Here is a 27413-nt window from a genome sequence, read left to right as displayed (position 1 = left end):
TCCCTTCTTGAAGTCCAATCATTCAAGAAAGATCCACAGTGCAGCTGCAAAACATCAAACTCACACCATTACAAATTCAGCTTTGAGTGGCTGCAGCTTTAAGAAGCAGCCAATTTGTGAGTCTTTCTCGACATATTCTATAAGTGGCATCCAAATACATCAAAGGGAAACATCTTCGTCTAGTGGATAAAATTATAGATGAAGGTGTTGTGAGGGCTCTTTATTTGTTCCCTATTAAATGCTGCAATAAGTTGGGGGAGAGGCTGTTAGGTAAATTGGATGCATACTGTCCAAATATAGCTAGAGTATTTGGTAGTTCTCAGAATGAACTCTTCATTCTGTGGCAACCAGGCACTAAAATGACCTTGTCTGGATGCAGACTGAGACTGATGGGATAGTATGTGTGTCCGCGATACGGTTGCTGCTCATCTTCATATTTATAGCCGGACTCCATGCACGCCATAATCCGTATGTAGGGAGACGCTTGCTACTGAGTGCTCATATGGACTTGCAATAACACTCACTCTGTCACTATCTCCACCCTCTCTGTCTCAGTGTGTGTTTCTCGTTCTCACTTCCTCAGGTGACATGTGTAATCTTCCCCGTCTCCTCTTGACACACACTCTTACCCAAACACAAATGTGTACAGGCTCAGCGTGTAGACACAAGTAGGGATTAAGTGTGAGCAGTAGATCGTTGAGAGCTGCAGTGTGGGCCAATTCAAAGCCATAATCACAAATGTGACTTGAGGGGAAAGGGCTGGATGGCGTGAACCTTTGCTGTGTTTGTGTGTGTGTGTGTGTGTGTGTGTGTAGGCTTGTGAGAGCTGACAGGGACATTCAGACTCACTAGTGACCTTTGAAAGAGGAAAGAAAAGAGCAGGGAAGTAAGAAAAGGCAAGTTTGTTACTTTTGCTTTAGCGATGCAGCCTTTTTCCTGTCTTCTGCCTATGTGCATCACCGTGTTAGATAACTCAAGACCAGCTGATAACACATTGATTGAACTTCAGGACCTTCCAGTCCTAATTTTGGCTTGAAATTGGTGGCACAATCAGAAAAGGTTAATTTTCTCAATTATTATCTCCACCTGCCGAGGTGGTTATATTTTTGGTAGTGTTTGCGTGCATGTTGTTCAGTCTGATAAAATGACACCTCAAAAAGTTTTGTGTTGTAGAGTGGTTTGTTAACAATCCATTGTCTTCAAAGTCAACTTAATGATGTATTGTCTTGCAAGTGTGGTGTGTATAGTCAGGCTGAAGAAGTCACTTGGATCAGCTTTCTGAGATTTCCTTACCTGGATGATCGAGCATGCATCAAGACATTTTTTGACTTTGTATTTATTTCTAAACATGTAAAAGATTTTGACTAAATGAATGAAATGAATGTTGCACATGTACTATTGCCTTTTAAACAAATAATAATGAATATAATTATGCTAGAAAATTTATAGAGCTGGTCATGTTTTTGTATAACTTAAATTAAGGTTCCAAGTCTTCAGACTTCACTGTAATCTGATATTGCTGAATCTTATTATTGTCTTTTGTGTGACACTTGTATCTATTTATATTTATATTACTATTTATTAGTGGCAAGTTCATTTTTAGGATTCACACACAGACACACAAGTCCTATAACACACAAAAAGGCATTAACTTCTCAAGTAGGGCTTCAGCCTCTGGGATCTGTATTTCATTTTGACTGAATGACTCAGCTTACAGATCAAGGACTGAAAGTACAAACTCGGTAAATTTGTATTTATTTGTTAGAAAAGACTAGAGCAATTTTTAAATTTATTATTCAATTTATTTCACGTCTTTTATAAGTTTAATCTACATTGTGCAAGTCAAAGTGTATCTATACATTGTAAATGTTTCACCGATTCTGTGAAATTTGGTGCATAATTAGACCTGAAAACCTACGTCTTTAAAGGTGTATAGCCATAGTCAGTGTCATTATCCAAAGCCATGCATAAGACACTTTACAGATATTTACTGGGAAAAATACAGATAACTTCTATTTGACAACAAGTAAACACAAGACTGCATTATTGTTTCTTAGCTTTAAAGGTCATATTGTGCACAGCTCTCAAAAATCTTTACAATGACTAGTGAAAAGTCATTCATGCATTTCCCTTTGAAATTATTCAAACTTATACAGTACTTACAACATTCCCTTAAACAGTTTCCTGACAATTTTAGAATTTTTTTTATCATTGTTTAAGACTGTACAACAATCATAACAAAATGGACATTTTCACTTAAACACACAGAGTGGTAGAAATGCAGCCTCAACAAGAAACAGGATTACCATGAAAAGACAAGCAGCGATGGAAAAGAAAGAAAGAAATAATGAAAGAAGAGTAGGGTTTTAAAAACAGAGAAAGAGAGAAAGAGGCTGTTAAAGTAAGACCAGACAGCATCAACTGCACATTGAAAAGCATAAGAAGGATGAGGAAATCTGGGTAAGTCGTGTGAGAAAACAGACAGCGGAGTGCTAGAAGTGATGGCTGATGATGGCAATCCCAGCGAAGAGCATGAGGCAGATAAAGGAGAAACAGAAAGCTGGAAAAGGAGGTCAACGGCATCTGTGAAAGACACGAAACACCGGCAAAGGGAATAATTCTCGAAGTACTCAAAGTGGAGCAAAGAGACAGAAGTAGACAAAAATAAGAGAAAAAGTGAGGACATAGAGACGTGGTTCATTTAAAGAAACTGATGAGGGGATGAAGGAAGAGTCCCAGAGTTCCCAGCACACACACTGTCACAAACACCCACAGGAAAATCCTGTCAATGACCATGGCAACGTACTTCCAGTCATCTTCCACCTGAGGAGAGAAAACAAAGGAAATTTAAAGTAAAAAGAATAAAAATAACCAGAGCACATTGTCTTTCTTTCCTCTTCCAAATGTCTTCAAGCGACCTTTGCTTAATGGTAATTGTGAACTTTATGGCACAAACTGTTACATTCACTATTTTTTGTGCTCTAAAGACACTGTGGTGCCAAACACATTTTGATTTTGCAAGAACAGCTATATAGAACCTTTATAGGCTCCTCTTGTTCATGTGAATCTTTTATCTCTTTATTTATTTTCTTATTTTTATTTGTGTAATTTCAGTTATTATATTAAATGCGGTATAGTATGACAATGTCTAAGGCAGGACAGGCAGGAAAAAAAAAAGCCACATAAATGGGCTTACACACTGTGACCCACGCAATCCACAACCCCCTACAAGACCCCAGAGTAGGAAGAAGTCATCCCCACACAAAGAGCATACTGGAGTATACAGATGAATGTCTTCTTCCTCTCACACTAACCAGTCGCGGCAGATTGCTGCCCATCCCTGAGCCTTGTTCTGCTGTAGGCTTCTTCCTTTTAAAAAGGAGTTTTTCCTTCCCACTGTCGCCAAAGCGCTTGCTCATAGGAGGTCATATTAGGTGTTTCTCAGTTGTATTATTGTAGGGTCTGCCTTACAATATAAAGCACCTTGAGACAACTCTTGATGTGTATTGGCGATGTATAAATAAAATTGAATTGAATTGAATTGAATTGAAGACTATTAGGCAGCACCTTCCCCAGTTCTCTACCTCCACCAACCGAGGCAGACACAGAGACACTCCAAAACAGCAAAAGCTGCTCTCCAGCTCTCAGGAGGCTGCAGACACGCATAGTCCCACAGACCATCCTCATCCACCTGCAAGGCAAATGGGGAAACAAGACTACAGCGACCAGCCCCTCTAGGTAATGGAATTGATCAGCAAGGACCAGAGAGACAAATTCACCCAGTTGGTTTTTTGAAGAGACCAAATAATGTGATCTCCAGAATAATGTGATCAAGAAGTAAATTTCTACACTGATTAATAAAAAAAAGCCATTTTTTGATTTCCTTTTTGGTCATTTTGACGGCATTTTAAGCATACATGTGTCCAGAAGTTTTGATCTGGACTCATGGAAAGATCTCGCTCCCACTTTACAGTTGGGAGGGGAATTGATTTGTTAATTTTAAACAATAGCTTTTACATTTTTGATAACCATTTGGGGTTCAGATATTTAAAAAAAAAACTTGTTAGCCAATTATGTATTTTTAGATTCAGTTGACTGGGATTGAATTTGTCCTGTATGTTGGCTTTACTTGCTGATATTCAAGAAATTTAGCTTTGCTGATTCTGAATTTTCAAATGAAATAAACTTTCCATTTTGTATAACACGTTCTAGATTGTTAATCCCTTTCTCATGATGTCACGATGGTAAATATCTGGATTGTTTCAAATGGGTGATAGTTTGGATAAGTGAAGATTTATAACATGTAGGTTGAAGCTTTGTGAATTAAAATCATTTGTCCTAACACAAGCATTTGGAAAGCTGTACAGTGTTTTAATCTAGTCTATAAAGAATGAACCAAATTCAGATTTATGCAGAACTGCTAATACAAATTTTCAGTTTATCCGGCCAAATGCTTTCTCTGCATCTAAGGAGACAACTGTGGTTTCTAATTTGTTGATAGAGCAATAATGTATTATATTTATTAGTCTACGTGTTTTATTCACTGAGTGACGACCCTCGATAAAGCCTGTTTGGTCAGAATACATTATGATTGCAGTTATTTTTTCTAAACTTCTGGCAAGGACTTTGTAAGGTCAACGTTTATAATTGAAATGGAGCAGTGGCTGGATGGGAACGCAGGATCCTTGCCTGGTTTAAGAAGTAGACTAATGACAGCAGAGTTCATGTTTAGAGACAGAGTCTGATCATTCTGAATTTCAGTGACCATTCTGAAAAAAGAAGTTGCTTGTAGAGGCCAAAATTCTTTGTAAAACTCTGCTGGAAAACCATGTGGCCCTGGGGCTTTATTGTTTGGGAGATGCATTCATGGTGAATTCAGAACCACAATCTGATCGTCATTTATTTTCGGTACATTTATATATTTAAGAAATTCTGCAAGAGAGATTAACCTGTAGTGAGTGTAAAGCCTCATGAAAGTCTTTAAAAGATGTATTTATTTGTTGTGGATCATGAGTAATGTTCCCAGTGGAATCCTTTATAGAATAAATAGTTATTTTCTCTATTTACATTTAAACAGTTTAGGAAGGAATTTTTTTAATTTACTGAACTTTAGTATTAATAAACGCTATTTATGGCATTGTGGCTTCCTCACATCCTTTTTATGTCTAATACATCTGCACAGTGCTAAATATAGTGTGAGTGTGGCCTGATCAGTCAGGTGTGGACAATAAGATCATGGATTCAGTGACCATAATGCCATTGTGTGAATATAGAAGGCCGTATGGCTATTCTGCATGCAAGAAGGATCCAAGCATTGCTAAGTAAAGCTGGAGCAGCAGCAACAATCATATCAGGACCATCCAGAGTGTGAGGAAGGAATGCACAAAGCCCTCTATCTGTGACAAACAAGAAGCTTTACACTCCCTTTGCAGCCCTCTGTAAATGGCTTCCAAGCCATTTACCAAGCTAGATAGAAATTCATCTATTATGCATAGATGAACCACATGTAGTAATGCTTGGTTATGTGTATGTGTGTGATTATTTATGTCCTGCATATATTTGGGGGGGAAATCTGTTCTAAAATCTATAAAAGGTCTAGAAAGCAGACATTTTTATTTTTATCACTTATGTTTAAGACAGGGTATGATTAAGGGGAAGTCATTTGTGAGTTTGTGGTAAACTCTTTGGTGCCTCTCTTGCCAGGAGATGCTGTCGTTGGCTGATTTCTGACTTTGTGTTTGCATCTCCCTCAATTTGCAAGAACGCAAAATATTAGTGAAAACTGGGTGTAGGTGGTCAGACTACGATAACTGATTCTTGGTTTGGTTGTCAAAATGTGTTAAATTTTCCCCAAATGCACAAAATAGTTCATTTTTGGTAGAATTTGAGGTTACAGCTTAGAAACAGCATGGTAATAGGGCAGTAATAATGTCGAAATAAAGTAGTAATGACCACACAATGTCATCTAAATATATGTAAGGTAATAGCTACCACGGTTTTTAGCTGACTTATATTAAACTCAAATGTATATAATGTGCCAATAACTATATATAATAATGTGGACGCAGATATATATCTGTGCACTTTGTTTAAAATCTGCAATGAGACCTAAATTAAATAGAAATGGCAAAAATAAAAATAAAATAAAAAGGCAATAATGTTTAGCTTCAGACTGCACAGAAATGACTATTTCAGTGCTCACAGGTTAAGATATTGTTACCAAAACATTAATAAATGATTTTGCCTAATAGACAATGTTACATTTAATCCATATTACTCCACTTTATTACCACATTACAAGCATTATAAACAGTCTATTATTACCAAGGTTTAAAAAATATATAATATTAATTAACAACTAAAACGTGGTTGAGATATGCTACTACTTGGTTATTAACCTGAAATTATATCTAATTCAATTGTATATCTTTATTGTCTCTTTTCCTCTATATTAACACCTAACCCCATCATGTTATTATCAAGCTATAACATGTAATGTTAACCACGTATATAAATCCTAACAAGGGTACTACCTTTAGGTTTTGCGCCTTCTTTGCTGTTATTAATGTCTGGATATTTATTTTAAGAAGCATTTCAGGGTTGTGCAGGCATCAATTTAGCTTGAGTGCCGCACACAGCTACATAAAAGTTTTTCAACATAGTAATGTAATCCCTGTAATCATAGTAATGTGGAAAAGTTATGTGATAAGATTAAATAGTGTGGCAAAACATTATTATAAAAATCATTGTTGATGCATAGTCCCTCAAATGAACATTGTTGTTATACCTGCTTGACCTTTTTTTACACTCTTGTCACAGAACAAAAAAACCATAAAAGTTTACACACCAAAGCCTGACGTATTGGCCCTCATTTTACTAACAGCAGATGTGTAAAAGTGTGTGACTACATTGCGCGTACAAATGTCTCATGTATGAATTTTTAATACCATTGGCTTTTGGCAATTATTTCCAGTTTTACAAAACACTCTTATTACTATTTAACCATCATCACTCCAGTGGAAACACTTTGGAAAGATCTGCCTTTTCTTCCTCTTTGGACACAATTTCATAAGCCCAACTGTAATTTTTGGTGCACTCGATAACAGCTTTTCCATGCACATATTAGTAAATGGTCCTTCTTTCATGAAGCCAGGAGACTATATTTTCAACAATATATCACAGCCACTTAAAATATTCACTGTTTGTTTTGCTTGTAGTGACTAATATAGCCACAAGCCTTTAGCCTCAGGCACAGACAAGCAAAAAAGCTTGTTTTTAGCTCTTCTTTAACTGGATTATTTTTAACTTCACACTTGTAGCCCAAACCAGTTTTATGTTGATGTCACTCAGATTTGACACAGCTCTCTCTGAAAGCCCAGAAGGCTTTTCCCATCTTTTCTTGCATGCATTGTATTGCAACAAACTGTTGTTTCTTGTCCCAGTTCCGGCTGTTCTTGAAAAACGTTTCTGGCTTAAATGGAACCATATATCATTTAAAAATAAATTTAAAAAAATCAGTTCTAATTTTTTCTAATACAAAAATAGGGTTTGAATGATTTGTAAATCACTGTATACTGTTTTTATTTAAATTTTACACATTGTCCCAACTTGCTAAGACGACTCTATACACCAGGGGTCGGCAACCCTGGGCACGCATGCCACAGCTGGCACGCGAAGGGTTAACTGATGGCACGACCATAGCTGGACTGGCTACTGGGCATTTGCCTGATAGGCCGATGGTGATCTTTCGTTTTTATGGACCGCTGATTTTTTTTTTTTTTGATTTTTTTTTTTTAAGGTATAAACAATGAAAGGTGGTGGATTGGCCACATGCTGGCCAATGTGTAAAAATAACTCAGTTGTTTGGTGGTGGTTTCTATGGCGGAGCTTTCACAGAGGCCAGCAGATGGATGAGGGAAAGGAGAGGCAGGAGGAGGAGAGACCCGAGGCGGCCGCCGGTCCGAGTGTCAGGTGAACTGAACTTCAGGTAAGAAGTTATGACCTGCAGTCTATCTGGGTCAGATATAAACCAAGTTTAGGTGGAGTTTATTTTCGTTGTGCTGACTTTTTACAGTCAGTTACAATAACTCGTACTGCGTACTAGCTAGCGTGACGGAGTTTCGATACAGCTGGGTGTATGCTATGTCACTGATAGTGAACTTTATTTTATTCATGAAGTTAGTTAGTAGAGTTGCAAACCGTCATGTAAAAAATGGAATCGTCCCGTATTCATAGAAAATATTACACATTTCGTATTGAGTTGAAAAGGAAAACAGTTTGTCTCGTACTTCACCTACAATGAAAAAAGACACAAAGCTGGAGTTATTCTGTGTCTTTGCTGCACAGCTGCCTCTTCTTCTCTCATTCTCTCTCCTTCCCTCTCCTGCTGCTACTTCAATCATGAAACTGATCAATGATCAGCTGATCAGCTTTTCTCTCTTGTTTGTTTATCGCCCACTTTGCACCAGAAAGAGGAAACCAGCGGATGTCACGCTAAACAACATCAGCACGTTTAAGCTTGATCAGCTGTTGTTAGAATTTATTTAATATTAATTTCTAGTATCAGCTGATGTTTGCTGGAGCCACAGCTGTAAAAGCTGCTGGTCATGATATCGGTTTGGTTATCTGGTGAGAGGGAAACATGAAGATGAAACCAGGAGATGTCCTTACTGACTCATCAGAGCTGAACAGGTGATGGAGAAACAGGTTAACCTTTTAGGTGACATGAATGAGTTGAAGGGAAGTTATGAACTGTTTCTGAGAGACAAATAACCCCAGGATCCTTTTCTAAGTAGCTGACAGCTGGTAACTGTGCAGGGGCGGGTCTAGCAAAGTGTTGCCAGGGGGCCAGGGAACAGGGAAAGGGGGGCACAAAGAAGTACTTTTGTGTCTTATTCTCATTTAAAATGTCTCGCTTTTAATAAATAATTATCTGAATCTTACAACCAAAGTTTTTATCTGACGTGAAATGTATAGAAATATACATTTTACCTATACCAACAAGACAGTGTACGTCACTGTCACAACACAAGAAAAACAATGGTGCGCTTGGTTTCAACGTAACTTTATTCTTTCATGAGTTATTTACAAGTTTCTCTTTGTTCACAGCCATTGACATGTCAAAGAGGTTAACACGTGAGGAGTGGATCGAAATTGTGTTGCTATCTGGTGAACGCAGTAACCGGGTCATTGCAGCAGATTTCAATGCAAGACACCCTACGAGGCCACCCATCTCCCATGCTACAGTTAGCAAACTGCTTGCTAAGTTTCGTGAAACTGGTTCAGTGTTGGATTTGCCAAAATGTGGACGCAAGCAAACTGTCACTAAGGAAGAAACATCAGTGGCTGTCCTAGCTTCATTCAGCAAGAGCCCACAGCGTAGCACTCGCCGCATGTCACTGGAGAGTGGCATTAGTTGAACATCCCTTCGGTGGATATTAGCTACTCACAAATGGCACCCTTACAAACTCCAGCTACTGCAGCATCTCAACGAGGATGACCCAGATCGGCACACAGAATTTGCAGAATGGGCAAAACAAAAATTGGAACAGGACCCTCAGTTCACGCAGAAGATTTTGTTCAGTGATGAGGCAAACTTTTATGTAAATGTTGAAGTTAACAAACAAAACCACCACTATTGGTCTGACACTAACCCACTTTTGGAACAACAAAAGTGATGGTTTGGTGTGGTATATGGGGTACAACGATAGTTGGTCCATTTTTCATCAATGGAAACCTCAAGGCCACTGGATATTTGAAATTGCTACATGATGATGTGTTTCCCTCTTTATGCACTGAAGCTGGCACGTTCCCTGAGTTTTTCCAGCAAGATGGTGCACCACCACATTATGGGTGCCAGGACGGAGCATTCCTAGATGAACAGTTTCCTGGAAAGTGGTTTGGTCATCGTGGGCCAGTTGAATGGCCCCCAAGGTCTCCCGATCTGACCCCCTTAGACTTTTATCTTTGGGGTCATCTGAAGGCAATTGTCTATGGTGTGAAGATACGAGATGTGCAGCACCTGAAACTACGGATACTGGATGCCTGTGCTGGCATTTCTCCTGCGGTGTTGCTATCAGTGTGTGAAGAGTGGGAGAAGAGGGTTGCATTGACAATCCAACACAATGGGCAGCACATTGAACACATTTTATAAGTGGTCAGAAACTTGTAAATAACTCATGAACGAATAAAGTTACATTGAAACCAAGCACACCATTGTTTTTCTTGTGACATTACCAATAAGTTTGATGGCCCTCTTCCTATTGAAAAAAACAAAAGTTGCATCCAAGCTTGCCGACTTCTAAATGGCCACCATGGTCACCACCCATCTTGAGGAGTTTGCCCCCTCACATATACTAATGTGCCACAAACAGGACTTTAATATCACCAACCATTCCCATTTTATTACGGTGTATCCATACAAATGGCCCACCCTGTATTAACAAGCATGCCATATTGGCCCAGTTTATTTTTCTTATCATTGTTGTGAGGAGACCATAAATAGCGAGTTCTTGTTATGGATAAAAAGTGTCTTTTTATTTTTTTTGTTTCAAAATAGCTGATAACTATTCGCTGATAGCTGCGAACATCTGCGAACAAATATAATTCTATAAAGTTGTTCTATATAGTGTGTAACTGTTAATATAGAGCGTTATTAAATTTATTGCTAATGCAATCATATGGCACATTGACTTCTGAGGAAATTTCAGATGGCACTCATCATCAGAAAGGTTGCCTACCCCTGCTATACACTTTACAGACAAAGTAATGGACCATCAACAAAGCACACCTACAGCAGCCACTCAGCCTTGGAAACTGACAATGAGAAGCTCTCCGCACAGTTTTTGTGCTGATGTTAACATCAGTTATTGAATCAGCAGAGTCTTGGTGACGTTTATGCATTATAAACACATTTTTTGGGTGCTGGAGGAGATTGCCTACCAACTAGGAGGTTGGTGGATTGCCCCCCCAGCTCAGTATTTTGTCCACGTGTTCATATATTAACACATGGACCAACTGAACTGAGCTTCCCCTGTTGCATCCATCGATATGTGCTGGACAAAAAATGCTTAACTATAAATAAAAGCACTGTATTAATGTGTGCAATTTGGCGGATGCACTTTGAGTGCTCAAATTGAGTAGAAAGGCGATATTTAAGTACCGTCCATCCATTTATACATTGTAAATGGATGGTGCTTCAGCACTTGGCAATAGTGCTCTGTATCTTAAGTTGGTCTTATCGTCATGGCTGAGTGTGGTTCTTAAATGCTTGTACTTTGCAAGACTGCCTCACAGTTGACTGAAGAACATCTAGGAGGAAATAAATTTCCCAAACTGACTTGTTGAATGTTGGTATCCTATTACAGCACTACACTCAAAGAGAAGTGGGCCAGTACTTTGTCTATATAGTATAACTTCTATCAATTTGAAAAGCATATTGAAATAAATAAAACTGTGTTTTCCACATTGCATACCTCTTTGGCTTTGTTACGAGTCCTCATGTTCTCTGCAATGTACTTTACGCTCTCAATGGCCTGCTTGATTTCGGGAGACACCACAGAAAAGGCGACGACAGCGTTTACCGGCGATGAAGCATTGATGGGCCTCGGCAGCTTGGGCAGCTCTGACTCCTGGGGCCCCTGAGTCTGAGGTGGCTGGGGAGGAGGTGGTGGTGGCACCACTGGCGGTGGGACAGGAGTCGGTACCTCTTTGCCTCTGTAGGGGAACCTTCTGTTCATGTCCCGTTTCATGTCACGGTTCATCTCACCATACTCCACACAGTTCATTGAGCCACCAGCTGAGGACGTACCCCCTCCTCCTCCTGCACCGCTTTCCAGCGGCGGACAGGCTACACCCCCAGTTATGCCTCCAACACTTACACTTCCTGAGCTACTTGTTGCTCCTATACTGTTTTTTCTTTTCTTGCTTCCACCGCTGCTTCCTCCTCCTGTCCCTCCTGTAATTCTGGCAGGTGAGGAGCAGCCCTGGTCAATAGGACGCCTCATCAGCATTACTCTGGGCAGCACGCCAAGGAACACAGCCCTCACCCACTCGGGCATTGTGTGAGTCATAGGTGTGCGGTAGTGAACATTCAGCACAAAGACAGTGATGACAATGCTGAGTGTGACAAAAATCATGGTGAAGAGGAGATACTCGCCAATCAGGGGGATGACAAGAGATGTTGAAGGGATGGTTTCAGTGATGACCAGCAGGAACACAGTGAGGGAGAGAAGGACAGAGATACACAGGGTAACTTTCTCCCCGCAATCAGATGGGAGGTAGAAGACCAACACCGTTAGGAAGGAGATGAGGAGGCAAGGGATGATGAGATTGATGGTGTAGAAGAGAGGCAGGCGGCGGATGTAGAAGGAGTAGGTGATGTCAGGGTAGATCTCTTCGCAGCAGTTATACTTGATGTCATGCTTGTATCCTGGAGCGTCAATAATCTCCCACTCTCCACTTTCCCAGAAATCTTTTAGGTTCACCTGGTGAAGTGTAAATGTGAAAGCTGTTTTTAGAAAAAAATATTATATCTCAAAGTTTAAAACAAGTTCATTTAAAGAGAACTGAATCTGTCTTCATTATTAAAATAATCTATTTAAATACATTTGTCAATTTTAACATTGTAATAAGTTCATCATCAGTCTTCCCTTTGACAATGGCCACCCCAATCCATCACATTCTGAATTTCAGGTAAAAACACATAGTAAACTTTATCTGAAAGAAAGACAACAAACACATGTTTAAAATTTCCAACTGCTTCTCAACAAAAAAAAGTTAACTTTCTAATTCAGACTATCCAAAGTCTAAGCTGCAATGTACTGCCAAAAGCATTCGCTCATGCGTATGAAATTGAGTAATATTCCTTTCTTAATGCATAGGGTTTAACATGATGTCAGGTGACCCTTTGCAGCTGTAACAGCTTCAACTCTTCAGAGAAGGCTTTCCACAAGGAAATCATGTTTATGGAAATTTTTGACCATTCTTACAAAGACACCAATGTTGGACAAGAAGGCCTGGCTCACAGTTTCTGCTCTAATTCATCCCAGAGGTGTTTTGTCAGGTTGAAGTCAAGACTCTTGGTACAGTGTAGTGAGATGAGTAACATTCTCCTGGAAATCGCCAAACCCAGACTCGTCCATTGGATAGCCAGATGATCGATCCAGAAAACACACCTCCACTGCTCTAGAGTTCAGTGGTGGCGCGCTTCACACCACTGCATACATTGCTTTGCATTGCGCTTGATGAAGTAAGGCTTTGATGCACCTGCGTGGCCAAATTCATTCTATGATGCTCTCTACTTACTGTTCTTGAACTAATCTGAAGGCAACATGAAGTTTGAAGGTCTGTAGCTACTGACGCTACAGAAAGCTGGCAACCCCAGTGCATTATGCACCTCAGCATTTGCTGATCCCCCGCTGTGATTTCACGTGGCCTACCACCTCATAGCTGAATGTCTGTCGTTTCCAGTCACTTCCATTGTGTTATAATATAACAGCTGATTGTGGAATATTTAGTAGCGAGGATATTTCACAACTGGACTTGTTGCAAAGGTGGCATCCTATCATAGCACAACACTGGAATTCACTGAGCTCCTGAGAGTGACCCATTCTTTCACAAACGTTTGTAGAAGCAGTCTGCATGCCTGGGTGCTTGATTTTATATACCTGTGGCCATGGAAGTGATCGGAACACCTGAATTCAATGATTTGGATGAATACTTTTGGCAATATAATGTAACATTGCAAGTTAGTGTTGCTTTGTTGTGCAACTGTCATCTCTTAGAATGAAAGTGCATTGAGGATACTTACCTAATGGACTGAATAAAGAGGAGGAAGGCAAACATAAAAAATGAAGCAATCTAAGCAAGTTGGAAGATATAAGCACTTACTACTGTGCAGTGCTAAATAATTCTTCTCAATAATGATGCATAAAAATGCTAAAAACAAATAAATAAATAAAACTGACAGAGATTTCTTAATGACGTAACTGCAGGGATCTATTTCCTTTCACCCCAGTTGCTCCTTCTCACCTTTGAGCCAATGAGCACTAGATCAATCTTGGCCTTGTCGTAGGTCCAGGAACCAAACTTCATGGAGCAATTCTGGTAGTCAAAAGGGAAGTAGGTGATGTCCATGGGGCAGGAGGATTTAAAAATAGCTGGAGGGACCCAGGTGATCGTTCCATCAAATTTTAGCAGAGCCTTGGTCTTGTCTTCCACAAGGAAATCACCTACAGCACTGTGAGAGAAAAAGGCCAAAATACATATAATTAACAGATATGTTTGAAATTAGTAGTTGATTACAGTTTTAACACCACTAGGCAATGACAAGAGGGTACTGCTAGCAAGTGAACGCAAATTGTGTTAGAGAAGTACACAGGGTGCGCATATCTACTGTGTGTGGTTGCTTTTGATGTGAAAATGTATCTTCAGAAGCAAAAGAGAAAATAACATAAAATAGCCCAATATAGACATCTAGATTTCTCAGATAATGATAGATGGAAAACAAAATAAAATCCTCAGTGTAACAACCTCTTAGCATCTATGCTCTAACACTTACTTGTTGTACAAAACTATGTCTGGCCTCCAAATTTTATTGGACGGAACTCGTATGAACTCAATCCCATCAAACTCAGAGGGGGTCCATCTCAATTTGTAATCATTCCACACCTGAAAGACGAGCAGGGATTAAAACAATAGGATCTTAACAAAATCCACAAGTAACAAAAGAACAGATAAAAACAAAGCTCGTGACTGTCACTCACATGTCTCAGCCACAGGTTGGTTTCCATTATTTGATTCACCTCATCCTGAAAAGATAAACGGGGAAATTTGACGAGCCTTATTATTTATTTATTTTAATCAAACACCTATTTGTTATACTGATTTTACCCTCTTACCACTTTGACAAGCTGAGATATGGACACCTCAAACTCGACAGTAACCGGATCCGACACATTCTCTACTGGTCGGATGAACTGGTTGTACCTTCGGAATAACCTTCGAAATAATCTGTCCTCTGCCTTAGATGAAAAACAGCCTAGAAAAATAGGATGGAGATGTTAATAATGAAATGAAAAGATGATAAGTTATTGCCAGGGAAATAAGGGGGGAAACTGTCGCTTCACATTTAGTGAGCTGATATGTAGGCATTGTCCAACATTGCTAGCAAACTGAACTTGACTTCAATGTAACTAAAAGCTCAGTCACTCAGAAGGATTAACATTAATGTCTTCTAAAGCAAACACTATAGAAACATAAAAAACACCTGTGTCCTGAAGGTGGTAATATCAAGGGTTTAATTCACCGGCGAGTGATAAAGTAAGAAAGAAATAAAGTGTGAAGGAGAGAAAATGCAAACAATACATGTGAGCTTTCACAATAAATCCATATTACTCAGAATAGCTTCAACATTTCCTCACTTTCATTATACGGTTACTGCAGACAGACCAAACAACACATCCACCTACAGCTTTATTAAAGGACTCACTCCTGGAGGTATCTAGCCATGCGGATACATGTAAGGAAATATGTTTGCAGCAGTTTGCTAAAGTTAAGCATCACAAATCAACTTCCATTCACCTTCATTGTACTTCTGACAGTGATGAGCAAAAAAGGTAAATCTATGCACCAGTCTTCACAGCACTGGGGCTTTCAGTTTGACTTTCAGTCATTTTTAAGCTGTTTATTCAATGACAGGAGAGAGGGCTACAAATGATCAAAGTGTGTTAGTTCAGTTGTATGTTTACATAGTCTCATTAAAGCCTAAAAGCTTGTAGAAAATCTGAAAGCACAAGAGGCTTTAAGCAAAACAGAATGATGTGTCTTTGGCCAAAGTGTCTGCAGACAAGTGACTTAGACAAGTGTGTCTAAGTCTGGACTGAAGGTCATACTGTGGAAAGCTGCCACTTGTAACGCTGGTGCTTGGGATGGCACATGCAGGCCCACGACTGTCCAAGCAGAAAATGTTGCCTCGCACGGGACAGCAGGCACTCACGCTATCAGCAAGCCCTCAGAAACACTCTTCTAGTGGCTTCAATGAGCTTCCTCACATCTATTCATAACTACAGAAATGCTTCCATTCCAGACTTTTTTTCACCTGCTTTTTATCATATTTCTTTATCCCCTGCTACCTTTTTTTTTTCTTGGTTAACTAAACACAGGATGCCTGTGGTTGGCCTTCTATACCCTTAAATTTTGAACTGTTTAATTTTGTTCAGGCTGAAAACCATTAAATAATAAATGCTTTAACCTCTGAGGCCAAACTCACGCATCACAGCTTCCCAGTCATGAAATGCCGGACACATTTTTCAGTCTACTAAGAAACCATTAAACCTGCACTTAGTGAACTGCATTTTAGAGATGGGTCTGAACGTATTCAAGTAGAACCCATATACACGCAAACAGCCATATTCACCGAAAAGGTTTGTTTCCTTGAAAATAGCTAAATAAAACATAGACCTTTAATGGGACGCGTTCTGTCTGAATCTGTTTCCTCTCTAAAAAAAAAAAAAAAACACAGAAAACTGCTTTGGTTTCTTATTTTGATGCTTTTTTTTCATGTTTTTGGTCATCGGTGTGTTATTCGTGTCACATTTTAAACCTATCCAAAACTCCAAGCAGTCTGTTTTGCAAAATCAAGTTTATTCCTGGAGTTTCAGTGCTTGACCTTTATCAGACTTACTGCTGCTCCCTATTCTTTGAATTATTTGGCTTCCTTCTATCATAAGCAATTAAGTCATGGAGAATGAGCACCAACACTTGACAAATAAATGTATTTTTGGAAGTTAAGTGAAGTGCAGCAGGCAGTCTGTTAGGTATGCTGGACCAGGTTTCCCTTGACTGCAGACGTGTCTCAAAAAACAGGTAACTCAAATCAGTTCAATTCAAACCCATTTTATTTCCATAGCACCAAGTTACAACAACAGTTGCCTCAAGGCGCTTTATATTGTAAGATAAAGACCCTGAAATCAATAATACAGAGAAAACAGAAAAAACCCCAACAATCATATGACCTCCTGTGAGCAAAAATGAGGTGCAACGGTGGGAAGGAGAAACTCCCTTTTAAGAGGAAGAAACCTCTGGCAGAAAATCTGACACAAATTACTGTTCCAAAATTATGATAGCAGTATCCTAATATATTAAAGCATCAATCAGTGTACACTGTTATTATCAGGTGAATACAAAAAGTAGTCACCTCATAAAAAATTTGAATACACATATTTTATCATTTAATCTTTAGCACATTGTCATATTGTTCTCGAAATATTACTAGACTATTACTAATTGGTTTAACCTCGTAAGCTTATGCTTGTTTCCACATTATTACCCGTAGTTTCTGCCCTTTTACTCGATAACACAGATTTTAAAGTAATGGCATGATATCAATTTTACCAGCTTATTACCAAGCTGTAACAGAAACTGCGACCAGAAACATGCACCACCAAGCAAATGTGTATTTCAGATATAAACTGATACAAGGCTACTAAACTGGCTAAACTAAGCTAAAGTGAACTGGCATGATTTGAGTTCAGATGGAGCAGAAGCAGAATAAACCAGTGATTTGCTCTGAAGCAAGCGCTCCTCTATTTCCCAGGGTGCTTAGTTAATTATTATTTTTTTCATATGGCTCGTATGTACTCACACCACACAATACCCAACACAATCACCTTAAATAAAAATTGACTTTCAGTGAGGGTATCACTTTAATATAGCACATTCTTGAAGAAACTGTGTGGCAGAACAAATATTTCATAATAACAACCCATAAAGTGAAGTCATAAAGCTGTTCTTGCATTTATTACAACAGGGAGTACACTTAGATGAATATGGTTCAGACTTTTCAGTTTAGCGTCAGTCCATTTTTTCATTTTGGGAGACGAGCTCATTTGCTTACAAAATCTACAGGAATAAATACATTTTCAGAGAATTTATCCCAAGTTAGTTTCTTTGTGAGTCTAAAAGGTTAAAATCTAAATCAGTAAACACTTTTGAAGCCTTTTACCTTTTTTTTTCCAACCTTAGATGCTAAACACAAATTTCCCTGGCAGGCTCAGCTTACACGCTAAAATGATATCGACTTCTTTGCTTCCATCAAACTCAGGATCAGGATTACCTTTACTCATAAAGCCGGTGTTACCAAAACAATCTAAGGCAGTAAAATGGAAAAAGACAACAGAAAACCGATGGTGGGGAGCAGTTATCTCGGCTGCAATCAAGAGGAGAGAGAAAGTATCCCTGAGTTAAGATTGTTGGGTGCTCTTCTACTCTGGGTGAATCACAGCAGACTTAAAAGAGCCTGTTAACATGGCTACAGCTGATTTTATTCCACAGTAGTGTGGTTGATTTTTGTTCTTAAGATCTTGCTTCCCTGTTAAGTGGGTAAGAAGCTGAAAATTATGTAGTGACTTCAAAACCACTGAAGTTTTCTGAGGTCAGTGGCAGAGGCGATCTAAGTCTTAAAGCTTAATGAAAAGAACTTTCTCTGGGGACACTTGTGTAATTTCTGCTCTCTGTACCTGCCTTAAAAACTGCCCACTGCTCCCTAATTCGTTGCACTCTCAGAACCTTGTTTAAGCCTCTAATTGGCTGAGGGAAAACCAGGGCAATTATAATCAGCCAGTTAATTGGACCTTTTGTTCCTTGTGACAAAAAAAAAATGAAGCCAATATATTTTTCCCCTTCCTCCAATGGCACATTCACTCCTCTAATTCCCTTTATTTGTTCTGGCACTGAAGATGTTAAGAAGCCTTAGTTTAGAGGAAGTTAATTATAACCTTTGCACTAACATGTCAGTTGATTATGCACAGCTTTTACTGCTTTTCCCTGAGAGTCAGCATAAGGATTAAATTTTGGGGGATGTGAGGTTGCTTCCAAAAGTAACGGCTGTGACTTTTTTATTTTCAACACAACAGTTTTGTAAAGTTTTATTATCTTATACATGGATTATAGCTGCTTCTTATCTTTCTGGTTAAGCAAAACACCATTACGGTCAGACTAACGGCTCTGTGTGGCCTCATTGACACTGACACTACCTGTTCTGTAGTACTCTTTGGGGGAAGGGGTATGAGGAGGTGCCAAGTGAGCTAAGCTAATATTAAAAGGTAATCTAAAAACACTGAGAACCACTGGTCTGGTAAGTGAGGATGGTAAATGATGATCTGGCATCGTGGTGCCAGGATAACCACCTCCAGCTGAACGTCGGCAAGACTAAGGAGCTGGTGGTGGAATTCAGAAGGAGTCAGCACAGATACTACAAGCCTATTATCATCAACGGAGCTCCAGTGGAGTGGGTGCAGAGGCAGAAGGTTCTGCACCATCCGAGCAAGAACAAGAGGAGCTTCTATCCCCAAGCCATCCAGGTCCTAAACCAGAACATGCACCCCACCCTCCCACAGCATCCATAAGTGACAGAGACAGGACTTATTCCTAACACATCCCAGACTGACTCTTCTAGACACTTTAACACCCATTTGCACAATGTACATTTTTCAGATTTTCAATTTAAAATTTCCAGATTGTCTATTTAATGTAATTAATTTTATGTACCTAATTCACTTAATTGCTGCATATAATGTCCTCCTGTATATATTCACTTAATGTATATAATGTTGCCTCTCGTTTTGCTAAGTCGAGGAGCATGTCAGGATACATTTCACTGGATGTTGTGCTTGTATAACTAATCATGTGACAAATAAAGAATCTTCAATCTCAAACCTGAAATGGAATGGTACTTATAATTTACCTTTCTACTCATTTGAGCACTCAGATTGTTTTCTTACTACAGGTCTCATTCATTCAATCACCTATGGACTTTGTATTATTTATACATACACTCACATTTCAGATACGCTTCTATTGTTTCAGACGGTTCAAACAAAGGTTTGGCATGTACCACTCCACCACTGAAAAAATGTTCCCATGGGTAAAGAAATTTTTAGTTAAGTATCTTTACTAAATTTCAAGTTAGTAATTCAAAATTCCGACTTACTTTGAAGTTAAAGTCAGTAAGACAAAATTTTGAGATGCTGAACTCATTTTGATTTGGGTCAGCCTGGCTGTCTTTTTGTTTTTTTCAGTCATAGAAACAAGCTATTGGTACAATCATTCAGATATGTATATTTTAAAAAGCCAAGTTAATGGCAACAGAAACCACTGGAACCAAGAATACCCTCAAACAAACCAACCCTAATGGTTGTAGCTAGAACTGAAAATAAACCAAGTCCTTTTCCTTTATCGGTTCACCTTACCTCAAGGTTTAGAATGAAGTTACCATAATCACTGTGCCAAAAGAAATCAGCTTGACATTCATGTTTCATTTCACCGGACATGTGCTCATTCCTTCCCCTCACTTTGTGCTGTATCAAAGTGACAAGCCTTTGTATTGCTGCACATGAAGCCAAGTCAAGCTGTCATGCATTTCACCCTTAAAAAGCCACATTGATTTAGAATTAGAAAGCCAAACACTGAGTCTGTCTTTGTCTCTTGTGGCTACAGGAGCCAAAAGCTACTGGAAGACCCATGGCCTGTGGGAGGCTCTTTGATCAGGCATGTGCTTAACAGGATGAGCCTGGAAGCCAGTTGTGGACACTCTGAAGGAACTAATTACCCTCCAAAAATACACCACTGTCAGAGTGCATAGAAAACAGATACAAAGAGAGAGACAGTGGCAAGAAGAGATAGGAAAAGTGACAGCAAGTACAAGGAGAGAAGAGCTAGATAGTGTGCCTTTGCTCTCCAGGGTTTTTGACGGCCTGACTTTGACATTCTGAATGACGCACAAGAGAAGCCACAATGATTACAGCCCGTCCTGACTGTCCCATGAAGCATAAGGTGTTTAATCTACGGTAAGTGTAGCTTCATATATGGGGGCTACAGTACATACACATAACTATGTGTGTTACTATTTATGTTCATCCACCTTTGACTTGACCCATTCTGAAAAGTAAAAGATTTTCTTCTTCACTGATGCGTGAAATTTAATTGCCACTTGTCTCCCTGCTTTCATCAAAAAAGATGTGGGAGGTTTGAGGCTGCATTCTCTCTGTATAAGATATTTTAAGTAAGCTTAGGTTTAGGTTTTTTGTTTGGGTTTTTTGGTGGTGTTGTTTAAAAAAAACGGACGAAAAAAACGAAATGCTAAGATAATCCAAGAAGTGATTAACTCTGTTAACAGGAAAATGAGCTTCAGGCGTAATCGCTCATTTTATTTTGTGCATTGTGTCAGAGTGGGCGGGAACAGCACCTGGGACACAAAATAATGAACCCAACGGCGAATCACTCAGAAAAGTAAAAGGTTTGGCACTGTTTTGGCATTTAGACTCAGTGAAATGTGATTTTATCCAAAGAAATAATGATTGATGTAACAAGATAAACACCCAAGGATTTAGCTGGCGTATGGGAAGGAAGGAAAACTAGATGGGGCCCCCTTTTAAAGGAGATAAAATACAGTATTTAGCCATTCTATGGAAAACGTAAATAAAAAAAGCTCAAGCCATGTCTTTTAATACGACTGACACTATGAGCCTGAATGCTTAGGTCTGCCAAGTATTTAATTAAAATGTATCCACATATTTAAAACTGTGCCTTGTTTTAGCAGAGGCTAGAAATGAATGTGTGCTGTTGCTGTGACACTCTTAAATTCAGAAATGCAGTCTGGGGACTTAGTCTGCCTGGAGTGGGTGGCTGTGATGGTTCTCACAGCACTGCAGTCGCAGCTGCAGGTAGTCAGTGCTACTTATCTTTCTTCCAGAGATGCTGAAGCAGGCCTGTCTATCATGCATGTCAGCAGTATTGACTGAATCAGTACGCAGAAAAAGACTTTGACAAACGCTGCGTCCCAAATCCATGGCAGAAGTTTTTGCAGTGGATTAGCTAAAGTTTGAGTTAAAGTTGTGTCCTCATTTCAAAGTGAGGAGTACAGAAATTGGGGGGGGAGGGTGGGACTTTGCTAAACTGCTAAAAGTCTTTGCTAAAATATGTAATTCCAATTCTCATAGTAGGAAAATAATGTCATCATTGGAAATTAAATCCCGCTATTTAAGCATCTAGCTAGCTACAGATGAGGAGCCGCCATCATTTCAAACAATTCAACAAATATAACCAAACACACAAACCGCGTCTGTGAGCTACATGTGCACTTGCTGTGTTTCCCAGGAAGAGGGAAAAAACATTAACACTGAGAGATGGAGAAGAAAGAGAGGAGAGGAAGATGAAGAATGTTTTCAATGGTAAGCGCTGCTCAGCAAGAGTGAGATTCAGCATGAATTTAAAGCTTACCTGTCATGTCCAAATTAAATGTGTAGCTTTAAAGTCAGTTATTGGATATATACATGATGTTTTGTTGAGTTTTGAATAATTTGTAGTGATGCACTATGTTGGACTGGTTACATCTAGGGTACTAGTACCATTTTACATCAAGTGTAACAGATATCAATTTATATTTGGGGTGTTTAGGTGCTGATGAGATTCACTCATTGAATTCTATCTTTTATGCTAGCTTTATAGCCTCAGGTAACATATACTTATGTCATTTGGCTAAATCCACAAAAGCACTGAACGCTGTAGTAGCTTTTCATACTTTGTGCACAGTTTGTACCACTGTAAATCACCTGATTGAACAGGCACCTCGTATGCTGAATGGTTACAAGGGCCATGAACACTTCCTGTGTATGACTGCTGTTCATTACTCCCTTCTGTCTCTTCATAAATATAGGTTAAATGGGTATTGGGAAAATGTGTTTTGCAGATTTAATCATTTGCACTGGGGTATGTTAGAAATACAGTTACAAGAAATTCCCCCAGTTGACAGATAGTGGTTTCCATTTTGGGTCTAAAAGAGGGTAGTATTCCGATCCATTTGGGGAAAACTCTCCACGATTGCTTTAAGCACTGAGTGGGAAGAAAGCAATAAGGTAACTGATACAAGTGGCTCTAATGGCTTCATGGATATAATTATTCTTTAGAGATTATGGAGAACAGAGGTATTACAAAAGGTATTACAGATGACATTCTTTAAAGCTGTTAATCCTGCTTCTGTTCTTCAGCGCTTGTAATCTTATGTTCACTGAGATTGTGGAAAAACACAAAAAGAAATACATAATAAGAGAAACAGAGGCCACTCAGTAGAAAATGGTGCGTGGTTAGAAGAAGGACTGAGGCACAAAATGTGCTCATCTTCCATCTGGGGCATCTCGGACAACCTCCCCAGCACTTTTATTCTCACCTTCTATCTTTCCATCATGAAGTGTGACTCAATTCATTGCCAGCTCAGAAGACAAGGATGTCCCAGAGGAATCAGACAGCAGGGCTGTTTGGAGGAGGGTGTGTGTGTGTGTGTGTGTGTGTGTGTGTGTGTGTGTGTGTGTGTGTGTGTGTGTGTGTGTGTGTGTGTGTGTGTGTGTGTGTGTCCATAGGGGGCGTAATAAGGGTGTCTACACAGCATGTGTAGGAGCTAAGTAACTGGAGTTTGGTGGCAATAATCACATGACAATCGTGTTAAGAGGATCCTCAAGCCACCACACAGCCCTTAAGCCACATACTTACACACACATGCACACTGATTGCCTGTCAGATTTTAATGCAACTATATTGCTTCATGGAGGGAAACCGGAGAGCAGCTCTGTATTTCCAAGGGAATCTCAGACGAGCATTTAAGTCTGCGAGAGGAGCAAATACGCTTGATGATGCTGCGATGCAAAGCAGACAACTTCATATAAGCAGACTTAGATAAGTGCTACAGAGTAGGGTGGCTTAATATAAACCATTTCTAATGCTCAGATTGGGGGAAAAAACTCTGATTGTTGCCACGCTACACTTTTGAATAACTAGTTTTCTGGCTCTCTTGGCCTCTACGCTGTCAACCCATTAAAAAGCACAGTACAGTGAGATGAAGGGTCAAGGCTGAAACATAATGCGGAGTGGGTCAGTATAATGCGAGCGTGGCTGGACATCTCTCTCAGCAATTTGTGGAGATGCTGAAGGGAAATGCATCACGCGGTTTCACTCACCCTTATCACTCAGTCTCTAAGGTATAGCAGCCCATCCTGCTCTAAAATATGCTGATGTGCACCACAATCGATATTCCACAGGCAGTGGCTTTATTTTGAATGTCATAACTCCAACTAAATCCCCATGCCGTACAGATTTCTCATTCCTTACCTCCAAGCGACTTCAACATGATTCTATTTCTGACTAAAATACCCCAATCCCATGAACGGCAGGATCAGCTTTTCCTCTGTTATGAGGGCCGATCCTGGATAGCAGGAAACAATACCTTCTGTAGCTCACTAATCGGACCCCCACTGGGAGTGTTTGTACAATCTGTGTGTGTTTTTAGGCACTTATCTGCATGCACAGCTCCTGTTCATACCCGTAGAAAAGACCACCGAGCCAGTGAAGGATTGTGGAGGAGAGGGGAGCTGGAGGACAAATTAGGGGGATAGAAAAGGTGAGGCCAAAACCCTCCTGGTTTTCAAGGTAACCGCCTCACAACTAGTAACAATATAAAGTGGATTTCCTCTCACTAGAGCAAAATGTGCTCTGATATGAGAGCACTGACACTGTCATCCTTTTAAGGCACTGTTTTGAAATTCATTCAGTTCAAGGGCAAAGCAGCAAGGCTGCTGGCTGTAGCAAATCTCTCCAGCTGAAGGGAATGACAGGACAGAGGGAGGCATAAAAAGAGACAATTGAGGGACTTTATGTGTCTTACAGAAACACATCCCTTCTCCTTAACTGTGAGTCTGTGTTAGGTTGCTACACAGGATGACTAGAGCATGACAGTACAAAGGCACTTAGTGCAGATCCCCAGGGAGGACTCCAGGTGCCACATGTGGAGCAAACTCCCCACCACACTCAGGACTTTGAAATGAAAAAAACAACAATTTAATTACTCCTCCTCCTAGTGTCTGTAGGAAGGATGCATGTTCAGCCGCCCATTCCCAGGAAAGCAATTGGGATATCTGGAATACCTCAAGGAATATTTGGGTGTTTATCACGAGAAATGACTTCTATTAAGGCTGGAGGTGACCAGTAGAAAAAATAAAAACCTATTATCTACATATCATTAACTACCTAAGATCTGAATTTGAATTTCTGTCCTCTAACCAACCAGCCAAATGTTGCCTAACTGAAAAAGCTATCTGGCGAAATAGTCCCAGCTAGCTTTAGTTAAGGCTAAAACAAAATGTATTTACAATTTTATATTTCAGTATTTAAAAACATTCACTCAAAAAGTTGCTTCTCAGTTTAGTTTGTTAGTCAATATAAAATCTAATTAAATTAGCCATTAAAACTTTAACTCCAACTAAACTACTGATAGTCATAAATATTATAGATCCTTTAACATTAGCCACTGGTTTCTGAAGTCTCATTTTAATAGTCATTCCAAACCAAGTGGAAATTTCTGAGTTCCCAGCTGGAATGTTTTACTGGAATGGATTTCCAAATCGAAAAGTCGAAAGATCCCCACCAAACCCAACTTAACCAAGATGGCGGCACAGCACATAAACATTATTCAAACTGTAAAATTTTTTATCTGTGCTGCCACTGTTGTGTATAAATGTATAACCGAAAGTGTGTGGCCAAGCCCATAGACTCAGCAGGAAAGTAGCGGCTTCAAACTTTAACAGAATGGATGCAGTCGGATAAAGACAGAAATAACTGCAGCACCACAGCTATCGCCATCTGGTGGCCTTCAGATAGAATGAAGCTTTTGGTTTTAAGATCTTTCCCACTGCCTTTGTTTTTCCAGTCTGGAAACTAAATATAAACCACTAAATATATGATTGTGATTTTTGTGTGAAGTGAAAAAAAATTACCATTTAAGTATGAAATGAAGGCACTGCAGCTTTTTTTATCATTTATTTTATCCCACACACACATCCCCATTAAAGGTGTTCCCATTGGTGAAGACACTCTCTGAAGAAGCGTGTCTATATTTGTGGAAGTGAATGGGAGAAAACTTAAGATTAAAATAACCATCAAGTTACATGGGAATACGACACAAAGCTTCCTCTTTAGAGCATTTATCTACTCTTTGTTTTTTCTCTGGTTCCCCAAGGAGCTACTCAAAGACCCCACTATTCTAAAGCACACAAAAGACTGACAGCCTTACACAACCCAAAGGCAGAAGCAAAAAGAAAATGTGTGCACAGGTGATTTTAAATACAAGAAAATAAAGAAATGGGTTGCACATAGAGAAAAGCAAAGTGCAGACAAACTAGTAGTTTGATTATTATTAAAGCATAAGGAAAATTTTAGTTTTGTTGGTCAATTCTAGTCCATTTTTTAAGTACCAAGGTTACTTATAGTAATTACCCCAGGCAACCATCTGCTTGCCTGTGCAGTGTTGTGGTGCTAGTCTGAATCTTGACCTCTGAACTCTGCAGAAGTCCCCAAGCCCTTCACACCTTGTGAAACCAGGGATGAAATCTGTATGGACACTTACCGAGCAGTTTGTCACCCCTATGTTGCGTCACTTTTGGCATTGATGGTCAATGTGAGCTACATGCTGACATGTTAAGCTCTAAGTCATCAACCTTATATAAAAAGTAACCAAACCCGATGTGTAGACTAAAATCTAACAATTATACAGTGTGCTTACATCCCACTGTTCTCACTCTCTGCAGCATAACAGTGACTCCACAAGTTCGAAAAGCACGGGGTATTATATTTCACAGGCACGTGGGATTTGTTATTGGCTGGGAACAATTTCCCATGGACAAATGTTGTGCCCTGTGTCGTGAAGTAGTGTGAAACAAGTACGTTAAACGCAAAAAAGAACAAAGCAAAACGGTCTTGTTTTGTAAGATGTGCGCTACTGGTGCCCCAGAGGAATTTGAGAAGAATATGGCTGTTCACTGTTTCGCCATTTCAGCGATTTGACAACATCAGCGTGCATGCGTGCCCAAATACAAATTAACTGGGTTGATAAACTGAGGTAAAGTTTGGGTTGCTCTGCCTTTATCCTGACTGGCTTTAATGGATCTTCCTATCTGGACTGAAAAGAGATGCAGTTTCTTGTCACTGAGAAGCGCACAAAGGAGTCAACTCGAGGTCAGTTTGGCAGCCAAAAATACTTAAAACTGACATGACAAGTAAGGAAAACACAGAAAGTGATGGTTTAAAAGTACTGAGTAAGAGGCACTTTCAGCGATGCACGGAGCGCCGTGTCCTACCTTGCGCTGCGAGGATCACCAGCAGGAGGATGTTTGTTAGTTTCCCGAAGAGATTCATGGAGACATCGGCGCTTCGCGAGTTTTTTGGATATAAATAGCGATGCTGAACAATGACTTCTCGTAATAATCTGCTGCAGATGTCTGTGAAGCCTCAAGATTAGAGCATCTTTTTCCTTTGCGCTCCCGAACGCGGAGAGGTTGGTGCGCTCTGCCGACATGGACAACTTCTGCACG

At 39.6% G+C, this 27413-nt stretch overlaps 1 protein-coding gene across 1 annotated transcript; it reads right to left on the bottom strand.

Annotated features, from left to right (window-relative positions):
• Positions 1 to 1738: 1738 nt before the first annotated feature.
• On the bottom strand, positions 1739 to 27413 carry LOC101470481 (neuronal acetylcholine receptor subunit alpha-3). The gene is made up of 7 exons (XM_004545507.4): positions 27180 to 27413; positions 14901 to 15040; positions 14766 to 14810; positions 14561 to 14670; positions 14032 to 14239; positions 11475 to 12485; positions 1739 to 2823 (listed from the first exon to the last, which is right to left on the bottom strand). The coding sequence occupies exons 1-7, from the start codon at positions 27235 to 27237 to the stop codon at positions 2698 to 2700; spliced, it is 1698 nt and encodes a 565-aa protein (XP_004545564.1). The 5' UTR covers positions 27238 to 27413; the 3' UTR covers positions 1739 to 2697.

Source organism: Maylandia zebra, linkage group LG2 (assembly GCF_041146795.1).
Source record: "Maylandia zebra isolate NMK-2024a linkage group LG2, Mzebra_GT3a, whole genome shotgun sequence".
In the NCBI taxonomy this organism is placed as follows: domain Eukaryota; kingdom Metazoa; phylum Chordata; class Actinopteri; order Cichliformes; family Cichlidae; genus Maylandia; species Maylandia zebra.
This window is presented reverse-complemented; position numbering and strand designations above follow the sequence as displayed.

Coding starts and splice junctions, on each gene's coding strand:
- LOC101470481 (XM_004545507.4), bottom strand. CDS start 27,237: ATGAATCTCTTCGGGAAACTAACAAACATCCTCCTGCTGGTGATCCTC. Junction 14,811..14,900: donor TATCTCAGCTTGTCAAAGTG/GTAAGAGGGTAA, acceptor TTATCTTTTCAG/GATGAGGTGAATCAAATAAT. Junction 2,824..11,474: donor CTCGTAACAAAGCCAAAGAG/GTATGCAATGTG, acceptor TTCTCTCCTCAG/GTGGAAGATGACTGGAAGTA.